This window comes from Mesoplodon mirus, assembly GCF_964341445.2.
Source record: "Mesoplodon mirus genome assembly, chromosome: X".
Taxonomy (NCBI): Eukaryota; Metazoa; Chordata; class Mammalia; order Artiodactyla; family Ziphiidae; genus Mesoplodon; species Mesoplodon mirus.
This window is the reverse complement of record NC_138981.1, coordinates 103,055,301-103,078,912: the sequence shown is the minus strand read 5'-3', so window position 1 is coordinate 103,078,912 and position 23,612 is coordinate 103,055,301. Positions and strand designations below refer to the sequence as shown.

At 39.8% G+C, this 23,612-nt stretch overlaps 1 protein-coding gene across 2 annotated transcripts; it reads left to right on the top strand.

Annotated features, from left to right (window-relative positions):
• The first annotated feature begins 5,965 nt into the window (after positions 1-5,965).
• On the top strand, positions 5,966-23,335 carry NKAP (NFKB activating protein). Of its 2 annotated transcripts, none has more exons than XM_082610850.1 (9): positions 5,966-6,503; positions 9,480-9,560; positions 13,833-13,903; positions 14,085-14,225; positions 15,887-15,950; positions 17,907-18,016; positions 18,114-18,189; positions 19,553-19,702; positions 22,774-23,335. In XM_082610850.1, exons 1-9 carry the CDS (start codon positions 6,118-6,120, stop codon positions 22,946-22,948), a joined length of 1,254 nt encoding a protein of 417 aa, XP_082466976.1. In that variant the 5' UTR covers positions 5,966-6,117; the 3' UTR covers positions 22,949-23,335. The 2 variants fall into 2 exon arrangements, with proteins under 2 accessions (XP_082466976.1, XP_082466977.1); XM_082610851.1 differs by having other exon boundaries at positions 14,088-14,225; positions 22,774-23,334.
• The last annotated feature ends 277 nt before the right edge of the window (positions 23,336-23,612 follow it).

The following is a 23,612-nucleotide window of genomic DNA, read 5'->3' as shown; positions in this document are numbered from 1 at the left end:
GATGAACTTATTTACAAAACAGAAATAGAGTCACAGATGTAGAAAACAAACTTATGCTTACCAAAGGGGGAAAGTGGGGGAGGGATAAATTGGGAGATTGGGATTGACATATACACTACTATATATAAAATAGATAACCAACTAGGACCTACTGTATAGCACAGGGAACTCTACTCAATACTCTGTAATGATCTATACGGGAAAAGAATCTAAAAAAGAGTGGATATATGTATACGTATCAATATAAGTGATTCACTTTGCTGTACAGCAGAAACTAACACAACATTGTAAATCAACTATACTCCAATAAAAATTAATTTTAAAAAAAGTAAATTTAAATTCTAAAAAAGAAAAAAGAAATGAGCTACCAAGCCATGAAAAGACATGGAGGAACTTTATTTTTTTTAATATTTATTTATTTATTTGGCTGTGCCGGGTCTTAGTTGCGGCATAGCGGGATCTCTTAGTCGCAGCATGCAGGCTCTTGGTTGCAGCATGCGGGATCTAGTTCCCTGATCAGGGATCGAACCCGGGCCTCCTGCATTGGGAGCACGGAGTCTTAACCATTGGACCACAAGGGAAGTCCCGACATGGAAGAACTTTAAATACATATTGCTAAGTGGAAGAAGCCAGTCTGATTCCAACAATATGACAATCTGGAAAAGGTACAACTGTAGGGACAGTAAAAATTTCAGAGGTTGCCAGGGGTGAGGGAAGGGGAAGAGAGCAGAAGAGTAAGAATGTATAGGTGGAGCACAGGCGGGTTTTAGGGCAGTGAAACTATTCTGTATGATACTGTAATGGTAGACACATTTGACCTTAAGCATTTGACAAAATCCATAGGAATCAAGACACAAAGAAGTGAACCCTAAGGTAAACAACAGGTTTTTGTTAATTACAATGCATGAATGTGGTTCATCAATTGTAACAAATATACCAATGCAAAATGTTAATAATAGAGGAAACTGTGGGGGGCAGGGAGCTAGCTAGGGTGGAGGGGGAGTGTATGAGAACTGTCTGTACTTTCTGCTCAATTTTGCTGCAAACCATCTAAAAAAAATAAAGTCTACTAATTTTTTTAAAAAGCAAGACAAGATCAAAGCGTGAATATTGCTAGCATCTCCACTTGTTTGAATCCAATGTTTTCAAGATGTGCCTATTTTGGATTTTAGGATTCTTGGTGTAGTTTATCTGATAATAGATATAAAAGTACTTCGTGTGCTGTTGGTTAAATTTTGCAAAACCTCATTCTGGGAAACCCGTGTTCTTTCATTTTTAAAGCAAAGGAAGGAGGAAGGGAGATGTGGAGAAGGAAAAGGAAAGAAGAAAAGAAGACGGCAGCCCGAGGAAATCAAACACCATATTTAACATTTGCCCTTAAAGGAATAGCAAATGTGCAGCACATTTATCTTTTAATATCATCACAACCAAAGTTTTATACCTTAAATGCCACAAATAAAGACATTAGTAAATTGGAATTAAGCAATGCAGGAGTGGAGGGCTGTATCTTCTTTGCCTCTGTATTCAACCGTCTTTCCCTTTTCTCCTCTTTCACAGAGAGATGTGAATTGATAGTTGTTTAATTTTATTTGGAATCTGTGATACCACAACCATTGGCTGTGCTTCAGGATCTGAGTTATTTGCCAATTTTTGCGGCTTCCTCAGTCTCCACCCTTCTCAGACATTGAGGATGAGTTTTCCCACGCTCAACACTAGCCTCTAGCAAAGCTGGTCAACATCTTATTCCACTAGGGGCCTGGTGGGCAGCAAAACACTCAAATTCTCCATCCAAGCCATGCTCTGTGCAGTGCATTATTCATTCTTTCCTCTATCTTTTGAATACACACACACAGACACTTTAGCTCAAATATATCCTGCAATGGTCACATCATTCCATTTCATCCTGTGTTAATTTGGGCCATTAGAACACTCCCATAAACTCCAGCTGCTTTTCTACCTGTTGGCAGACATAGCTCCTCCCAGTGAGGGTAAGCTAGAAATAATTGTCCATTTACGGCACAGTTTTCCAATGTGAAATTCATATTAGCTGACCCAAGAGTTTGATAAATTTCCCATACATCTAGAGGCCTAATATGATCAAACTCCTTCCTATAAATGGAGCATCAATTCATTATCAGAGAAGAAATCCTGGTGTTAGAGGGACTGACAAAGCTGGCACCATAGCAGAGTTACTAGAGACCACAAGTATGTATCAACCAAGAAGTATTTGGGAAGAAAAAAATTTTCAAGTATGTAGTTCAGATTTTGAGCCTGTAAATCCTTTCAAAACAGATTAGTAATTTAAAACTTTTAGTCTTGGAACTTCTTAAACAATCGTTGGTATAATTGGAAAGCACCTACAAATTCAAATGGACACAGACTACAAAAGAGTCCCCCTAACTTCTACCACCTCAACCCTCATTTCCACAACCCAGATCCCAGCCTTGGTGCTCTGGGTGGTAGTGATGAACCTGTCCAGGCAACTGGATTACAAAGAGAAGTAGTTAATGAAAGCCGAATGCCCTCATAGCCCATAACACACAAATGATTTAACTCCTGTAAAGAACGAATCAATGTGAGTGTGAATGATTCCTTGTCTTGGCTGGGCTGGGCTTCCACAGGACTCAACATCTGCCTGACTCTATTCACTACCTACACCTCCCTGTGTGTTCTGGCTTCCTCCTCACTTCCTAGTCAAAAAACACAGGCTGGGCTTCCCTGGTGGAGCAGTGGTTAAGAATCTGCCTGCCAATGCAGGGGACACGGGTTCGAGCCCTGGCCCGGGCAGATCCCACATGCCGCAGAGCAACTAAGCCCATGCACCACAACTACTGAAGCCTGCGCGCCGTGCTCCGCCACAAGAGAAGCCACTGCAATGAGAAGCCCGCGCGCTGCAATGAAGACCCAACGCAGCCAAAAATAAAATTTATTTTAAAAAACCAACAACAACGAAAAAAAAAACAGGCTGCTCCAAGGAAGCTGAGCAATAAGTGTAACATGCAAATCAGAGGTGTAGGGTTAGGATTTCTCATTGGAACTAAAATGCATGCCTACCAGCCATTGGGCAGGTAGACCAAGCACTGTTCCGAAGTTGGCTTTTACAGGCAATTGATGTGAAAGTGTACAGCCAGGTGTCACAAAAGTTAGGCATAGGTTTTCCACTGAAAACTGGCTTATTAGAAATTTCCCTAAATCCCCATCCCAAATAACATAACTTCTCTTACTCAATTCAGTTATTGGTCCTCACCCCATGGCTAATTGTATTTACATGGAAGATATCCAGTAGTGTGGTCCGCTTTTTCCATTTAACATTATATTGTACATCTTTCTCTTAAATTCCAAAAGAAGGAGATTTCCAATAATCAATGGCATTAGTTTTCATGGTCTGATAGGTTACTTCTTAAGAGGAAAACCCCAGAGGCCATCTAACTACTGATAGACTGGATTCAGAATTCCCACAGCAGTGGCAGGTGAGGGGCAGGGCAAGGAACTGAGTACAGGACAGAAGAAGACACGGAGGGTGGAAGAGAGATTGACTGAGATTAGAAAAGGGAAAAATGTTCTACCACCTTTCATTGACATCTAAGAATCTGGACTTTTTAGATATCTTGGTTTGCACCTCAGCTCTGCCATTTACTTGATTTATGGCACATTTGTCTCTCTGAGACTCATTTATTAAAAACATTTGAAATGTAGAATATTAACCCTGGTTGTTATGTGGAATACAGATAGTACATGTAAAGTGCTGTGCACATAGAATGAGCTCAATATAATGGTGTCCATTACTATCATCATTATTGATTTCCTACCATTAAATGTACTTTACAGCTGGAAATAATTTTTAAAAAATAATTTCCAGAGCAAACTCATTCTGCCTTCAAAAATTAAGGTCAATAGAAAGGAAACCATCAACAAAATGAAAAGACAACCTACTGAATGGAAGAAAACATTTGAAAATTATATGACCAATAAGGGGTTAATATCCAAAATATATAAACAGCACATACAACTCAATATCAAAGAAACAAACAACCTGATTTTAAAATGGGCAGAGGGGGGCTTCCCTGGTGGCGCAGTTGTTAAGATTCTGCCTGCCAATGCAGGGGACATGGATTCGAGCCCTAGTCCAGGAAGACCCCACATGCTGCCAAGCAACTACGCCCGTGCACCACAACTACTGAAGCCCGTGCGCCACAACTACTGAAGTCCATGAGCCACAACTACTGAAGCCCGCGCACCTAGAGCCCGTGCTCTGCAACAAGAGAAGCCACTGCAGTGAGCAGCACAGGCACCACAACGAAGAGTAGCCCCCGCTCGCCACAACTAGAGAAAGCCTGCACAGCAATGAGGACCCAATGCAGCCAAAAATAAATAAATTAAATAAATAATTTTTTTAGAAAATGGGCAGAGGACCTGAATAGACATTTTTTCAAAGAACACCTACAGATGGCCAACAGGCACATGAAAAGATGCTCAACATCGATAATCATCAGAGAAATGCAAATCAAAACCATGAGATACAACTAATATAATATTATAAATCAACTATATGTCAATAAAATTTTAAAAAATAAATCTTAAAAATTAGTATAATTTGTGTTTTAATGCTCTTTCATTTAAAACAGTATAAAATGAAGAGAAATAATGACCATTAACCATGTATTGCTGAGCTAGTATATATCGACTGAAGAAAAACACACAACCTAAAAGTTGCCAGTTATGTTTCATTTGGGGACCCTACTGAGGACTATAGCCTGGGAGACAGCCTCTCAGCTCTGAGGAACTGTTCTGAAGTGGTAAAGGAGGAGCCACGATATATAGGAGTTTTTGCTGAAAAACAAAAACAAAAAACCTGTAGTTGAACATCAAAAGATTACTGCTAATCACAAAACAACCAGACATCTCAAGTTAATGACTTTAGTGCTTTTCTCTGTATGGAAAGATGCCAAAGTCTGGGCTCATTGCAATTATTCCTTAGATATGCATCTTCCCTATCTAGGGCCACTATCCTGTTTTTTCAACACCCTGAATTCCCCTCAGGGGTAGGGTGTGGGGGTCAAGGCGGCTGCAGTGGCTGGTGGCTTGAGGGAGGGCAACGTTCCTAGTTTATTGGTATGGCAAGCAACATTTTTTTTTTGTCCTCACATATTATGGGACTAGTTTAAGGAGCTAGACAAGGAGAGGGTTATAAATTCCTTTTTCTGGAGCACATCGGTGGCGATGGGTGGCTGAGGGATAAATATACAGTTTTCCTCTGTGCTGCGAACCTAACTGGAATGTTAACAGGCTCAAATGAGTAATACAGAATTTGTGACCTCTAAGCTAACTGGGCAATATGGGGCTTAGACATTGTAGCTCTCCACCAATTTAGATAAACCCCCTTTAATTTACTTGGAATTGTAAAGAAAAAAAAAGTGTGTGTGTGTGTATGTGTGTGCGCGCGTGCTCGTGCCCGCGCACTCATACATACATACATAGACACATTTATTTATTTACTTAGTTACAACGTAGTTATTGTTCATACGGCCGCTCAGTGACACGTGTCCTGTGGCCTGTCGTCCTTCCCTTCAACTATTTCAACTCAAAGCTGAAAAAAGTACAGTCTCGGGCTTCCCTGGTGGCGCAGTGGTTGAAGGTCCGCCCGCCGATGCAGGGGACGCGGGTTCGTGCCCCGGTCCGGGAGGATCCCACGTGCCGCGGAGCGGCTGGGCCGGTGAGCCATGGCCGCTGAGCCTGCGTGTCCGGAGCCTGTGCTCCGCAACGGGAGAAGCCGCAGCAGTGAGAGGCCCGCGTACCGCAAAAAAAAAAAAAAAAAAAAAAAAAAAGTACAAGGTCTCCAGTAGAGCTTAAACTTGAGCAGCCTCACTCGGAACCCGAAGGATGAGCCGACCTGGTTGCCCCACCGGCTTCTTTATACGGATACACACATCCCGTCCCATTGGCAGGACCGCCTAGGTCCGGGGAAGGAATTTGTCGACGTACTCGGAACTGTTTACAACGTTTTCTCGGGCTCGGGTGGTGTCGTGGTTGCTGGTCCTGGTAGCCAAGGCGACGGAGATCTTCCCAGCTCGCGAGAGCGCCCCCTTCTCCCTCGGCTTCGGGGACCCAGCAACAGCTATGGCTCCGGTGTCTGGCTCCCGCAGCTCGGAGCGGGAGGCCTCGGGCTCCGGGGTGAAGCGTCGCAGTTCGTCGAAGAGCCCTAAGCCCAGCAGATCCTCTCGCTCCCCGCGGGGCCGCCGCTCTCGCTCGCACTCTTGCTCTCGGTCCGGGGACCGGAATGGCCTTAGCCATCAACTGAATGGCCCCAGCCAAGGCTCCCGAAACCAGTCCTACCGCTCCCGTTCGCGGTCACGCTCTCGAGAGCGGCCCTCCGCGCCGCGGGGCGCCCCTTTCGCTTCTGCCTCCTCGTCCGCCTATTATGGCGGCTACTCACGCCCCTACGGGAGCGACAAGCCATGGCCTAGCCTCCTGGACAAGGAGAGGGAAGAGAGCCTGCGGCAGAAGTGAGTGAAACGAACGCACCTTATCTTTCGTGAGCCACCAGCCTTCAGTGTCCGATTTATCGTTCATCTTGCTCCCGACTATACCCATTTCGCTCTCTCTCCCTGACTTGCGCCCATTTTCATCCCTTCCTTTAGTCCACCCACGATAACAGCTTATTCGCCTTTTCTGCCCTAGGTTTTCACTCAAACCCGGGCCCCTTCATCTAGTGCCCTGGTCTCCCTCAACCCCCTCCTGCCTCCTGGCTTGTAGCGGACATGGCCAAGAGCCTCAGACGTACTGGAATTATAGCGTTTACTTGGTGTGTCGTTATCATTCGTGAGCATGTTTTATTCCCCACTAGACTGAGCTCATGGAAGGGAGGAGCCCGGTTTTATTGATCACAAAATTCACAGTGCCTAGCACTTTGTAGGCGCGCAACCATTGCTTGTTGAATGATCAAACAGGTTTGAGATGATAGGGTAAGTGAGTGGAATTGTTTTGTAGCGATTTGGGAAGGGTTGAGATTAAGGTTTAAATTGGAGGGGAGGAAAACCTCTGAAACAAGATGTTTGAATAAATGTAGGAAAAGTGATCTGCTAAACTGTAGATTGGACTACACTGAGAAAGATCTTGTTAAGTGGTCTCAGTCTTGACCATGAGAAATGAGGTCAGGGTGAGATCAGATCTCCTCTAATGAGACTGAGTATTGGAGTGGAGAATGAATAGTTTAAGAAGGAGAGAGGAAAAGGGTTATAATTATTGCTTTGTAAGTTTAAAAATTTTTTTTTACTTTTTAAAAATTGAATTATAGTTGATGTACAGTGTTTTAAGTTACAGGTGTACAATATAGTGATTCACAATTTTTAAAGTTATACTTCATATATAGTTATTATATGCTTTGTAAGTCTTAATATCTAACACTTATTGCTTGTTAAATTGTGTATCAGTTACCGTACTGAGTGCTTTACCATACTGTATGTGTTTTTTAAAAACCAGGAAATTAAAAAGTATAACAGGCATTTAGGAGCAGGTTAAGGTTCCAACAGGTGAGAGATGTCTTCATGAATCTTTTTCTTCCAGGAGTGGGAGGTAATAAAACGTAGTGATGAAGAGGACAGGCTCCAGAATCAGACTGCCTGAGTTTGAAGCCATCCTTTGCTGCTTAATAGTTGTGTGACCTTGGGCAAGTCACTTAACCTCTCTGAGTTTCATTTCTTCACCATTTAAAAGGGGATAAAATAGCACAAAAGCTTTTTAAGAGTTGTAATGACTTAGTGCCTGGAACATAATAAATAGTCCTTAAGTGTTAGCTGTTAGTGTTTTGGGCATGGAAGCAGAAACAGTAAAAACAGTCCTGAGTTAGGTTGGAGACCTACTTTTCCAAATTAGAATTTCCAGAAAGTTACCCCCAGGCTGTGTCGATCAAAAAGCATCCAGTTTTCTTATTAGACATTCCTCACCAAAAGATGTCAGAATTCCTTGGATGAAATTTGCATTTGTACATTTAGAAGATAAATAATTTATCCTAAGAGTACAGATGAAGTCAGGTGGCGGGAGGGATAAGAACTTGACTGCTTGCTTTTTTCAGCCTGTCAGGCATTCTTTGTCCTATATGTATATATTCAAAGTTTGTCTATAAGTATGTCCCCATTAGATTTTTTTTTAATCTTTATTGGAGTATAATTGCTTTACAATGGTGTGTTAGCTTCTGCTTTATAACAAAGTGAATCAGCTATACATATACATATATCCCCATATCTCCTCCCTCTTGCATCTCCCTCCCACCCTCCCTATCCCACCCCCCCATCCCACCCCTCTAGGTGGTCACAAAGCACTGAGCTGATCTCCCTGTGCTATGCAGCTGCTTCCCACTAGCTATCTATTTTACATTTGGTAGTGTGTATATGTCCATGCCACTCTCTCACTTTGTCCCAGCTTACCCTTCCCCCTCCCCATGTCCTCAAGTCCATTCTCCAGAAGGTCTGCGTCTTTGTTCCTGTCCTGCCCCTAGGTTCTTCATGACCATTCTTTTTGTTTGTTTGTTTTTAGATTCCATATATATGTGTTAGCATACGGTATTTGTTTTTCTCTTTCTGACTTACTTTACTCTGTATGACAGACTCCAGGTCCATGTTACTTCAAGTGGGAAACCTGAGTCTGACTCTGCATGATTACACCTTTTACCCTGAATAAAGAAGAAAACTAATTTATTTTTAATAAATCAAACCAATTATATTTATTTTGTAAGGTTTTTTTTTAAACAAGTGGCATCACAGCAGCTAAACTTTGAGGAATTAAGCCTTAGTTTTTTTGTGTTTTGTGTGTGTGTTTATAAGTAATATCAAAAATTAAAAGAAGAAATCACAAACACAAGAAAAACAAAAAATTTTGTGTCTTCCAAGAGTAGGTAGAGGATTTACTCCTTTTTGAAAAAGGAATTAAAGGGAAAACAGAGAAAACAAGTGCTGTATCTCATTGAGTACAGTTTTTGTCAAATAAAACTTTTCTTTCACTTTCAGAGCTCCTTTTATTTTCTACTTCTAATGCTTTGTTGTTATTTTCTTCATTACTTCCTGAGTTTCTGAAAACAGAAGGTTTGACCTTATCAAAAGTAGAGAATTCTCTTCACTTTCATAAGGATACATAAACAAATGAAGTTATTTCCAGATGTAAGACTGTCTCTGTCACATATTGCAGAAGGTGAAAGGAGCAGTTAGGAGCTCTGTCGTGCATGTGGCAGAAGGGACACATTCGACAGCCTCCCAGGCTGAATTTCTGGCCCCGCCTGTCAGGCTGTCTGTAGTCTGTACCATTTGATAGGACTGTCAGAACATCAGATCCTAAGTGTTGAGTTTTCATTTAAACCAAGTTTTTATTAGTTTAAAGTTTAAACTGTAAAGGGAAAATGGAACTTAACTGGACTCCTTTGACTTTTATTGTATATTTAGGATACAGTTTAGCCATGGAGTTATAATTTAACTGCTTATCTCTTCTAGGAGATTAAGTGAGAGAGAGAGGATTGGAGAATTGGGAGCTCCTGAAGTATGGGGACTTTCTCCAAAGAATCCAGAACCAGAGTAAGTGATTTAAAAATATATATTTTAAATGCAACATTTGTTTAAATCCAGAGTCTATTGTCAAATTTTTTGTTAAGAACTTTAACTACAGCTCTTTTTTTTCTCTTGTGATTTATGCTATTCTACTCCTTAAGTTTTAAAAACATTGGACATACCTAAGGATTAAAACATGCTCCTAGTGGATTTTAGCATGCTAATTGTTCTCTTTAAGTTGTAATTCATGAGGTGCTAATTTCCTATTCATAGAAGGGTTCAGTGTTGAAACAAACACATTTATATTATTTTGAATTATTTTTTCTCAATCCAGTAACTGATTGAATGTCAGACATTAGCATTAAAAAGCGTTTTTTTAAATGAATATACTGATATGGGTTTGTTTAGTTCCCTGCATACAGTATTGTTGAAGGCCTAATGCTTTTTCTTTTTGCCCATTTTTTTTTCTCTTTGGTGCTGTTCATAAGCTGCTTCTTCCCTCTCCTTTATCTCTGTGTTTTCTTTAGATTGAATTGAGACAATGTGCTTGACAGGTAAACCTGTTATTTGTAACAGGGTGATAAAGCATTATTATCTGAAAGTTCTTTTTTCTTCTTAAAAAAATTATTTTTTTCCCACCACCTGTTATTTTTTTATTGAGGTATAATTGACATACAATATTAGTTTCAGGCATACAACTTAATGATTTGATATTTGTATATATTGCAAAACATTCACCACAATAAGTCTAGTTAACATCCATTACCATACATAGTTATAAAATATTTTTTCTTGTGATGAGAACTTCTAAGATTTACTTTCTTAGCAACTTTCAAATATGCAATACAGTATTATTATTATTATTTTATTTTTATTTTTGGCTGAGTTGGGTCTTTTTCGCTGCTCGCGGGCTTTCTCTAGTTGCGGCGAGCGGGGGCTACTCTTTGTTGCGGTGCATGGGCTTCTCATTGCTTCTCTTGTTGCGGAGCATGGGCTCTAAGTGTGCAGGCTTCAGTAGTTGCGACTCACAGGTTCTAGAGTTCAGGCTTAGTAGTTGTGGCACATGGGTTTAGTTGCTCCGCGGCACGTGGGATCTTCCCGGACCAGGGCTCGAACCCGTGTCCTCTGCATTGGCAGACGGATTCTTGACCACTGCGCCACCAGGGAAGCCCCAGTATTATTAACTGTAGTCGCCATGCTATACATTACATCCCCAGGACTTATTTATTTTATAACTGGAAGTTTGTACTTTTTTATACCCTTCACACATTTTACCCATGCCCCACCCTCTGGCAACCATCATTCTGTTCTCTGTATCTGCAAGCTTGGTGGTTTTTTGTTTTTTGGTTTTTAGAGTTCACATATAAGTGAGATCATATGATATTTGTCTTTCTCTTTCTGACTTATTTCATTTAGCAAATGCCCTCACAGTCCATCCATGTTGTCTAAAATGGCAAGATTCTTTCTTTTTTAAGGATGAATAATATTCTACTGTGGGGTATGTGTGTGTGTGTGTGTGTGCGTGTGTATTTCTCACAGTTCTTTTTTATCCATTCATCTGTTCATGGATATTTGGTTGTTTCTATATCTTAGCTATTGTAAATAATGCCACAGTGAGCATGAGAATGCAGATATCTCTTTGAGATACTGATTTTATTTCCTTCAGATATATATCCAGATGGAATTGGAATTGTTGGATTATATGGTAGTTCAATTTTTAATTTTTTGAAGAACCTCCATACTGGATTCTATAATGGCTGTACCAATTTATATTCCCACTAACAGGGTACAAGTGTTCCCTCTTCTCCACATCCTCACCCAACGCTTGTTATCTCCTATCTCTTTGACAATATTCATCCTAACAGGTGTGAAGTGATATTTCGTTTTGGTTTTGATTTGCATTTCCCTGATCACTAGTGATGTTGAGCATCTTTTTATGTATCTGTTGGCCATCTGTGTGTCTTCTTTGGAAAAATGTCTATTCAGATCCTCTGCCTATTTTTAAATCACATTTTTTGTTTGTTTGCTATTGAATTGTATGAGTTCTTTATATATTTTGGATATTAACCCCTCATCAGATATGACTTGCAAATATTTTCTCCCATTCAGTGGGTTGCCTTTTCATTTTGTTGATGGTTTCCTTTGCTGTGCGGAAGCTTTTTAGTTTGATACAGTCACACTTACTGATTTTTGCTTTTGTTACCATTACTTTTGGTGTCAAATCCAAAAAAGCATTGCCAAGACCTATGTCAAGGAGCTTACCACCTATGTTTTCTTCTAGGAGTTTTATAGTTTCAGGTTTTACATTCAAGTCTTTAATCCATTTTGAGTTAATTTTTGTGTAATGGTGTAAGATAGTGGTCCATTTCATTCTTTTGCATGTAGCTATCCAGTTTTCCCAGCACCATTTATTGAACAGACTGTCCTTTCCTCATTGTATATTATTGGCTCCTTTGTCATAAATTAATTGACCATATATACATGGATTTATTTCTGGGCTATCTGTTTTGTTCCATTGATCTATATGTCTGTTTTTATGGCAGTACCATACTGTTTTGATTACTGTAGCCTTGTAGTATAATTTGAAATGAGGGAGCATGTTGCCTCGAGCTTTGTTCTTCTTGCTCAAGATTGCTTTGGCTGTTCAGGGTCTTTTGTGGTTTCATGCAGATTTTAGGACTGTTTGTTCTATTTCTGTGAAAAAATACCATTGGAATTTTGGTAGGGATTTCATTGAATCTGTAGATTGCTTTGGGTAGTATGGATATTTTAACAATATTAATTCTTCCAATCTGTGAGCATAGAAAATCCATTTCTTTGTGTCTTCTTCAATTTATTTCATCAATGTCTTATAGTTTTCAGTGTATAAGTCTTCCACCTCCTTGGTTAAATTTATTTCTAGGTATTTTATTCTTTTTGATGGAATTGTATTCTTAGTTTCATTTTCTGATAATTCGTTATTAGTGTATAGAAATGCAACGAATTTCTGTGGATTGATTTTGTATCCTGCAACTTTACTGAATTCATTTATTGGTGCTGACAGTCTTTTGGTAGAGTCTTCGGGATTTTCTATATATAATATCATATCATCTGCAAATAATGACAGTTTTACTTCTTCCTTTCCAATTTGGGTGCCTTTTATTTCTTGTTCTTGCCTAATTGCTCTGGCTAGGACTTCCAGTACTATGTTGAATAAAAGTGGTGAGAGTGGACATCCTTGTCTTGTTTAGCTTTTCACCATTGGGTATGATGTTAACTGTGGGCTTGTCATATATTGTCTGTATTATGTTGAGATACTGAAACTTGTTCTAACAGATGCCTTTAAAATACTCAAAGAGGGCTTCCTGGTGGTTCAGTGGTTAAAAATCTCCCTGCCAATACAGGGGACATGGGCTCGAGCCCTGGACCGAGAAGATCCCACATACCGCGGAGCAACTAAGCCCAGGTGCCACAACTACTGAGCCTGCGCTCTAGAGCCTGTGAGCCACAACAACTGAAGCCCGCGTGCCTAGAGCCTGTGCTCTGCAACAAGGGGAGCCATCGCAATGCGAAGCCCGCGCACCGCAACAGAGAGTAGCCCCTGCTCGCCGCAACTAGAGAAAGCCCATGCGCAGCAGCAAAGACCCAACACAGCCAAAAATATAAATAAATAAATAAATAAATACATTTATTTTGAAAGAATACTCAAAGAATTAGAGTTGAAAGGAATCCTAAAAATAATTTTCTAGGCAATTTCTAAATTATTCCAGATGTGATCTTCAGAGGAAAAGACTGTGATATGGAAATTCCCTTTTTAAGCTATTGTAGAATGTTAATAATACTCATTTTCAGAATTCTCTTACAAGAGGATGAAATCTCTATAGCTGTAGTGTGTTAGATTCTTGCTCTGGGGAGACAGAACAGTTGCTGCTCTACCGTATGTCTGTTCCACAAGTAGAATGAAATTATTAAGTCTTCTCTCAGCCTCCTTATCTCCAGTTTCTCTCCTCTTTCCTTGTGGTTCCTGTTTCCCTGCATTTGCCCTGTGGTTTCTTCAAAAATATAAATCCTTCATGCTGCTTTCAGTGTGAATTGCATTTTGTTAACTCGAAAGCTTTATGCAAATGTAAATTATTATTCTACTATTATGAAGGTGGTTGGCCGATAAGCTGTACTGTTACAAAAGCAGTCCGGTGCTGGCTTTGAATGGTTCTTGGACAATCAATTTGTTACTGAAAAATTTTAAGTGTATATTTTTATACTCCATGGTCCATATTTTATCACTTTCCTGATTCTTACTACAATTTTCTTTAAATTCAGCTCTGATGAACATACACCAGTAGAGGACGAAGAGCCAAAGAAAAGCACCACTTCAGCTACTACTTCAGAAGGTATTTTTTAAATATAGGACTTTTTTATTGAGAAGTTTAAAAAATACGTTTATAAATAGTTGAACATTAGACTTTACTCAAATCGCCTGTCATCGATTCCTTTTCAGTATTTTTAATACAATAAAATTGATGCTCAGAAATACTTCTTTAGAAGTTAGTTTTTTATTTGTATTTTATGTAGAAGAAAAGAAGAAGAAGAAGAAGTCTAATCATTCAAAAGAAAGGTCCAAGAAAAGGAGGAAGAAAAAATCATCTAAAAGAAAACACAAGAAGTATTCTGATGATAGTGACAGTGACTCTGATTCTGAAACAGACTCCAGTGGTAAGAAAGCCAACATCCTTCTGTGAGCCTTGCTTCAAAACTAGTTGTACTTCTTGAAAGCTTATTTTAGAAGAAGGTTCTTAAAAACAATAATAGCCAAGAGTTTTGAACACTCACTGACTTTGTGTTGGGCACCCTGATAAGTGCTTGATATGCATTATTGCTATTTAATCCACACAGTCACTGTAGGACACATCTTAGAGATGGAGAAATGGAGGCCCAGAACAGGTTATAAGTACCGCACCCAAGGCCACACAGTTGGGATTCAAACCTAAGCCGTGTGACTCCAGATTGGTTGTGTGTAGCTGTACAAGGCATGTGGCACTGAACCAAGTTGGGGTTAGTCTGTGAGACGTGTGGTACCAAACCAAGCCACAGGGGGCTGCCTCAGCCCAGTGGAGCAGCTTTTTTGTGAGATTCTCACACTCAATGGGCACCTTTGTGCAATTTTCAAAAAGGTACACCATAGGAGACTCACTCAGGCCAGCAGCTGATTTATGTATCACACTTCCTGTGGGGCGGCATATCACAAAAAAGTCACCTTTTTGCGCCCTCTCCTGGCTGATGGCTGACAGAGGGTGCCTCCTCTGGGGACACGTTACACTAAGGCACCCCTTCCTCTGATGTCACCTGGGTTTCCTGGCCCTCACTGTCACCTTTCTTCCTCACTGCTAGAAGGCTGAGCTTTCTTGAAGCGCAAATCTGAGCATGGCGGTCCCTACTTAAAATCCTTCCGCAGTTCTCCATGGCCTTCAGGGTAAAGTCAGATCCCGATTGATCGCTCGCACCACACATACCCTGTGGCTCTCCTACAGCTTCCTCTTTGGCCTAAGGATGACTTTCCATCTTCTTGATACTGCACGCCCTTTCTCTTGACTCTGTCGCTTGATACAGAGAGTCTGTCTGCCTACAATGCCGGTCTCTCCCTGCACGCGGCTTGGCTTACTCATTGCTATGATGGGCATGCATTACTTTTGTAATGAAACTGATTTTAAAAAGAACTAGCTTAAGAGTCACCTTTTCCTGGTCAACCGTTCCTCAACCACTATCCCCAAATCAGCCTGATTTTGAGGCTCCTCTGTATGCCCAGAGCACCCCATGCTTCCCTCTCACTCAGATTCTACTTGCCTCTTTCCCTGTGGTCTCCTCCACTAGAATGAGCTCCTGGAAAGCAAACCCCCAAACACACACATCATGAAAATACTCAAACATTGAGAAAACTAAAGGGAGTGGTGTAATTAATGCCATGTACAGTACTTGTCACTCAGGTTTAACATTTGTTAGCATTTTGACATATTTGCTTCAAATAGGGATTTTTTTGTTGAGATAGTCAAGGTAAATTACAAATATCACACTGCCACCCTAAATATTTCTGTATACCCCTCTAAACAATAAGGACATTTTAGTATCTAACCACAATACTATTATCTCATGCAATAAGGTTAATAATAATACCCTATATGACCAAATGCAACTTAATTTCTATGTCCCCCCATACCTAGCACATTTCTTAACAAGTAGAAATGAATGTTTGAATGAATTTGAATGAATGAATTTCTCTGTAACAACAAATGGAAGAGTAATAAGATATTTATCTACTCAAGAGTATTGGGGTTTTAGAGTTAAAAATTTTTTAAATTATAATGTGCTTTAATTTGCAGATGAAGATACAAAAAGGAGAGCAAAGAAAGCCAAGAAAAAGGAAAAGAAGAAGAAACGCAGATCGTCAGTTTTTCTCTTTAATTTTTATTATGGAAAAGTTCAAAAATATAGAAAATTATATAAAATAGTGTAATGGACCTCCATGTAACCATCACCCAGCTTGAACAATTATCAACTCATTGGCAGTCTCTGCTGCCCGCCCCCCCATTATTTTGAAACCAATACCAGATATCATTTCATCCATAAAGCTGCGAGTTTCTCTAAAAGATAGGCATTCTTTAAAAAAAAAAAAGTACAATACTGTTAATCCGCCTAAAATGTTTAACAGTAATTGTTCATTCAATTCTCAGTAGTTTTTGGTATAGTTTATTCAAATTAGGATCCAAACAATGTACATAAATTGTGATTGGTTGATATGTCTCTTACATCTCTTTAAATAGATAGCTTCCCCTTCCCTTTTTGTTCCTGCAAATTTTTTGTAGCAGAAACAAAATCATTTGCCCTGGAGGGTTTCCTGCAGTATGGATTTTGCTGGTTGTATTCTTACAGTGTTCTTTTAACATGTTTTCTGTCCTTTGTATTTCCTGTAGATTGACAGTTAGGTCTAGACACTTGTTAAGGTTCAGATTTGAGTTTCTGGCGGGAATACTTCATAGGCAGTGCTGTGTACTTGCAGCAGGAGGCAGATAATGTCTGGTTGTCTCTTTTTGTCATATTAACCGGCATCAGTAGTCATTGTCTAGGTCCCTTATATCATTGCCAAGTGGTGATGGTCTACTTCTGGCTTTCTTTCTTCATGTATTAGGTAGAATAATTCTATATGAGAAACCTACCCTCATTAACTACTTGGTTACTCTGAAGTATAGTTGGTATAGTAAGGGCAGAATAATTGCTTACTTTTTTTGTTTTATGAGTTTTCAAAATAATGAGTTGGGGTTTTTTAGTATCATTAAGAACCCAAGAATTCGAACATATTTGATGTATTTTAATCCATTACACTGAAAATTGTTGATGTTCAAATTGGTAAGAGCTGTTTTTTATTTTTTTTAATTTTTTAAATAAATGTATTTTATGTATTTATTTATTTTTGGCTGCATTGGGTCTTTGTTGCTGTGTGCGGACTTTCTCTAGTTGCAGTGAGCGGGGGCTACTCTTTGTTGCCCTGTGCGGGCTTCTCATTGTGGCGGCTTCTCTTGTTGTGGAGCACGGTCTCTAGGCGCACGGGCTTCAGTAGCTGTGGCACGCGGGCTTCAGTAGTTGTGGTTCGCGAGCTCCAGAGCGCAGGCTCACTAGTTGTGGCACACGGGCTTAGTTGCTCCGTGGCATGTGGGATCTTCCCAGACCAGGGCTCGAACCCATGTCCCCTGCATCGGCAGGCAGATTCTTAACCACTGCGCCACCAGGGAAACCCAAGAGCTGTTTTTTAAACTGCTTTATTTCTGCTGTCTTTCTACAACATGAGAACTATATTTTATTGTTCCCTTAGCGATCTTTTTTTTTTAAATAAATTTATTTATTTATTTTTGGCTGCATTGGGTCTTCGTTGCTGCGCGCGGGCTTTCTCTAGTTTTGGCGAGCAGGGGCTACTCTTCATTGCAGTGCCTGTGGGCTTATTGCGGTGGCTTCTCTCATTGCGGTGCACAGGCTCTAGAGCACAGGCTCAGTAGTTTTGGCGCGTGGGCGCTGCAGTGCAGGCTCAGTGGTTGTGGCACACGGGCTTACTTGCTCTGTGGCATGTGGGATCTTCCTGGACCAGGGCTCAAACCCGTGTCCCCTGCATTGGCAGGCAGATTCTTAACCACTGTGCCACCAGGGAAGCCCCGGGATCTTTTTTTTTATAGTGAAACATGATTTGGTTAAATAAGTTAGATTTTTATAATTAAAGTTCTTCTCTAATAAGTTTGAATTAGCTGAGCATCCAGATCATTTCAGTCAGTCCTTCATTGCCTTGAAAAAAAATAAGATGCCCTTTAGCGTGGGAATATTAAATCAATTTATATCAAATTATAATCATTACAGGAAGAAATATAAGAAAAAGAAGTCTAAGAAGAGCAGAAAAGATTCCAGTGATTCAAGTTCTAAAGAGTCCCAAGAAGAGTTTCTGGAGAATCCCTGGAAGGATCGATCAAGTAGGTTCTTCTGATAGACTTCGACTCAGAACAGATAAAACATTAAATTAACTGATTAGTCAAAATGTGAATATGTTTCTGAACATCTTTTGTGCAGAGCCTGAAGAACCCTCAGATTTGATTGGCCCAGAGGCTCCCAAAACACTTGCCTCTCAAGATGATAAACCTTTGAAGTAAGTAAGAGTGTGTTTATAATCTCTAAAGTACCTTCCCAAAAGTATGGTCCTAACTTCCTCTTCCAAGCTTATCTTCCTCTACTCCCTTATTTAGACGCCAGGTTCCAACTGAGCTGAACTAAAACTTCCCTGTATTCTCTGTGCACTTTCACCTTATTTCTCCCCCAATGTGCCTTCCCTTCTTTCTCCAGCCCTGATTTCTTTACTACCCCCAATTTCTTCCTGTTAAAATGCTTAACATTCTTCAAAGCCCTTTTCAAAAGGAGGGGGCATATGCTGATTCCCGATATCTTCCCTCCACAGGTAGGTGTGATTCCTACCCCTCTTTATTTTTTATTTATTTATTTATTACTTTGTTTTATTTTTATTTGTTTGTTTGTTTGTTTGTTTTGGCTGCATTGGGTCTTCGTTGCTGCACGCAGGCTTTCTCTAGTTGCAGCGAGCAGGGGCCACTCTTCATTGCTGTGCACGGGCTTCTCATTGCGGTGGCTTCCCTTGTTGCAGAGTACGGGCTCTAGGTGTACTGGCTTCAGTAGTGTGGCACACGGGCTCAGTAGATGTGGCTCATGGGCTCTAGAGCGTAGGCTCAGTAGTTGTGGTGCATGGGCTTAGTTGCCCCACGGCATGTGGGATCTTCCTGGACCAGGGATCGAACCCATGTCCCCTGCATTGGCAGGTGGATTCTTAACCACTGCGCCACCAGGGAAGTCCTCCTACCCCTCTTTAATCCTTTAGTCCTCATAGCGTTTTCTTTCTTTTGTGCAATGTGTTACATATTCTACGTTGTATTAGTGTTATATCATCCTTATTAATATGTAAGTGCCATAAGAACAGATTATTTTTATATTACAAGCTTTGAGTTTAATAGCTATTCAAGAAGAATTCAGTGAATTGAATGAAGCGATGGTAGTTTTCAAAGTCCCCTTGAATGAAAGTTATTTGAGAACCGTTACTGTATAGCATTATTATTGGTTATAAGTCTAATAAATATGTTAATTTGAGATATATTATTTCTTTACTTTTTTTTTAAAGGGAAAAAGGTAAAAGGAATTCGCTGGAGGCAGAAGCAATAAAGGCAATACCTGTGGGGAAAATTGATCCATAATTGTAAACCATGAATATATGCTCACTAACATCAGTTCTTTTATTCTTCCAAAGTATCTCTGCATTTCTGGGTTAGTGATATAGGTCACAGTGCAGTGTTCCCTAGTTAAGTTTAAGTTATTTACATTGGGCTTCCCAGCATGCTGCCCAGCAACTGTTATTCCTACTGTTCTCTGAGAGAAATGGTTTTTTGTGCTCTCTTTAGATGATGAACTTTTTATAATGAACCATTTCTGAATTCTATATTACTTTGTAGCTATGGCCATGCTCTGTTACCTGGTGAAGGTGCAGCTATGGCTGAATATGTAAAAGCTGGAAAACGTATCCCACGAAGAGGTGAAATTGGCTTGACAAGTGAAGAAATTGCATCATTTGAATGCTCGGGTTACGTAATGAGTGGTAGCAGGTATGTTCTTGGCATTGAGGTCAGTTTCCTTTCTCACTACCAAAATTATATTTTGGTGACAGATTTTCATTAAGTGACCATTCCTAATGAAAAGTAAAGTATAAATATTGGTTTAATATTGGTTTTGTTAGTATAAATGTAGTTGTCTAAAATTCCAGGTAGGTATGCAAGTCGGCTGTGTCTCCAACTTCAAAGAATCAGTCTTTTCAGTGTCCTTTTCTAATCCATATTTTGGTACAGGTAGTTTATCCTCCGGAGGATATAGTTAAATTCAGCTATTTATCACTGCCCCACGAGGAATGTGGCATTCCGGTAGTTAGGAAAGCATTTACATAAGACAGTGTTTCCTGTTTTCTGAGTTTGCCTCTAGTTCTCTGTGGAGTCAGAGAACATGGACTCTCTAGTTCTCTGGACTCTGAGAATAAAGAGCAGAAAAGGATTATGGCAGAGATCAGATTTAGCATGAGAAAAGGAATACAAAATTGGGAAGAGAAAGCAAAGTCCCAGGAAGAACAAGGAGAGTGAACTAATAGGGTATCAGATCAAACTGAATTTTGGATTTTTTAAAACTTCATAAACTTTTAAAAGTGGGTAAATATAAAAGTAGGTAAACATTTTTAAGTGAAATTGGAGGCAAATATTTGTGGAACCCCTGAAGCATCTCCAGAATCTTGGAATTCTGAGGACTGATATTTGAAAACATTATATCTAAGGACCAATAAGACAAGAAAAAGAAATTAGAGGCATAAGAATTAGAACAGAGGATATAACACTGTCATTTTTTGTGAATGATATGATTTTTTACATAGAAAATCCTAAAGAATCTTCAGATAAGTTACAGAAGGTTTAACAAATAGTTAAAGGTTTAACAAATAGTTGTATATAATGTTAACACCCAAAAATCAATTGCATTTCTATGTACCAGCAACAAAGAACTAGAAAATGCAGTTAAATAAAAAGAAAACATTTATAATAGTATCAGAGAATATGAAGGACTTAGGAATAAATCTTCACAAAAGATGTCCAAGACCTTTACAGGGAAAACTATAAGACATTATTAAGAGACATTAAAGAAGACCTAAATCAATGGAGAGGTATCATGTTCATGAATAGGAAGGCAATATTGTAAAGTTGTCAGTTCTTCCAAAATTAATCTGTAGATTCAGTGCAGTTCCAATCAAAATCACAACTGAGATTTTTCATGAAACGTAATAAGATGGTTCTAAAATTTATATGTTAGACTAGAGGGCCAAGAATAGCCATCTTACTTCTGAAGAGGAGCAGGAAGGTGATTTGCCCTACCGTATATGAGGGCTTATTATGAAGCTTGCAGCACTTTGGAAAGAGTGGCGTAACAAATGAACTGTTCAACGGAATAAAATACAGAGCCCAGGGGCAGAGCCATACATGTGTGGAACTTCGTTACATGAAAGAGCTGGTATGTCAGATCAGTGGGGAAAGAATGAACTAGGCAATAAATGGAGCAGGAAGAAAATCGTTTATCTGTATGGAAAAAGCTGAAAGTAGAACCCTGTATCACCATATTTAAAAATCATTGCAGCTAGATCAGGAGTTAAACATCAAAAACAACTTTAATACTCTTAGTATAAAATATGAGGAGATTTCTTGGGGTGGGGAAGCATTTCTTAAAGAAGACCAAAAAGATGCACTAACTATAAAATAATATATTGATAAATTTGCCTGAGTTAAAAATAAGAACTTTTGTTCATCAGAAGACAAAATAAGTAAAATAAGTAAAAAGACAAGTTCCAAGCTGGGATAAGATCTTGTAATACACACAACAGATAGTTAGTATTGAGAGTATTTAAAGAATATCTATAAACAATCCAAAAGAAAAGTGGGAAAATGACACAAACAGGCATTTGTCAGAAGGAAAAAATATATGGCCTACACATACAAAAAAGATGTTTGTTATCATTGGAAATGGAAATCAACATATGGAAATACCATTTTACACCCATTTGGTAGAGAAAAGTTCAAAGTTCTAACAATTCCAAGCATTTGAGAGGATGTGGATCCACAGGCTCTCTTAAGTATTGCCAGTGGTGGTGTAAATCGGTACAACCATTTTGGAAAACATTCTGACATTATCTTGGAAAGTTGAGCATTCACATATTTTATGACCTAGCAACTCCATACCTACATACCCAAGAGAATCTTTCCCGTGTACTAGGAGATGTGTACATTGATGTTTATTACAGCATCATTCACATGGCACTTTCCGTTCCAGATAAACTACTCACTATACCCTGAGCAACCTAAATACATTGTCATCTCCTTGACTTACCACCTGCCACTCCCCACCTTCACACTAACCTGAAATGATTCTCCCCTCTGCTCCTTACTCAGTTTGCTCTGTTTTTCTAGGCATAGTTCAAGCTTCATCTTGAATTGATTGTGTAGGATTGGGTACATATACATAAAAGAGGCAGGTTTTCATAAAGTTTTCCTTCTAAATAGGCAGACCTTTTGAAGATGATGCAAGAGTTTCCCTCTGCCTCGACCCCTATACTTTACTGATTTGGTCCTTGTGCTAAAATCCCTTCTTTCTTTTCTTTGAGCTGCAACTGAATTCTAAGGAAGTTAAATCCACCCACAAAACTCACCGCAAAATTCAATTGTAAATTTAAACCTGGTTCTTTTGGTTGTATGATAAATTAGAACTTTGGAGAAGTTCCACCTGCTAGATGACAACTTAAATCTTATCTATCCTACTATCAAGTCTACATATCACTTAGGAAGTTTAATAATTTGCCTGTTCCTAGTTGTTTTACTGGAAATAACAGAACCAGACTTAGGCCTTTAGTATTTGAAATTAATAACGTTCACCCTATTGACAGAACCACAGAGATCATTATTTGAATACTAGAAATGAATCAAAGGACATGTCAGCAGATAAAATGAATGACCTTTTGAAAATCTAACCCATTACAGAAAGTTTCTATTTGTCGGCTTTTTAAATAGACTACTCTGTATTAAGAAAGGATTAGTGAGGAAGCACTATGAAAATAATTACTGAGAAATTAAGCCAAAAATAAAATTATTTCCAGGCATCGCCGAATGGAGGCTGTGCGACTGCGAAAAGAGAACCAGATCTATAGTGCTGATGAGAAGAGAGCCCTTGCATCCTTTAACCAAGAAGAGAGACGAAAGAGAGAAAACAAGATTCTGGCCAGTTTTCGAGAGATGGTATACAGAAAAACTAAAGGGAAAGAAGACAAATAAAGATTTTCGTATTGTTCATCAGACTCTTTTTTTTTAATTTTTATTTTTTTGTGGTACGTGGGCCTCTCACTGCTGTGGCCTCTCCTGCCGCGGAGCACAGGCTCCGGACGCGCAGGCTCAGCGGCCATGGCTCACGGGCCTGGGCCTAGCCGCTCCGCGGTATGTGGGATCTTCCCAGGCCGGGGCACGAACCCGCGTCCCCTGCATCGGCAGGCGGACTCCCAACCACTGCGCCACCAGGGAAGCCCTCATCAGACATTTTTAACAACAAAAAAGAAAGTTTGGGTTCCGTATATACACACAAAAAGATTACCATGATCTGAAAAAGCTTTACAGTGCTACTGTGCCTTCTATTTAATTCTTTCAGTCCTTCTATAAAAAGCTGCTTATTGATGTAACTTTAGCAAGCTCTTTGGGTTATTTTGGGGTTTTTTTTGTTTTTTTTTTTTCCTTTTTTTTTTTTTGCGGTATGCGGGCCTCTCACTGTTGTGGCCTCTCCCGTTGCGGAGCACAGGCTCCGGATGCGCAGGCCCAGCGGCCATGGCTCACGGGCCCAGCCGCTCCGCGGCATATGGGATCCTCCCAGACCGGGGCACGAACCCGTATCCCCTGCATCGGCAGGCGGACTCTCAACCGCTGTGCCACCAGGGAGGCCCTCTTTGGG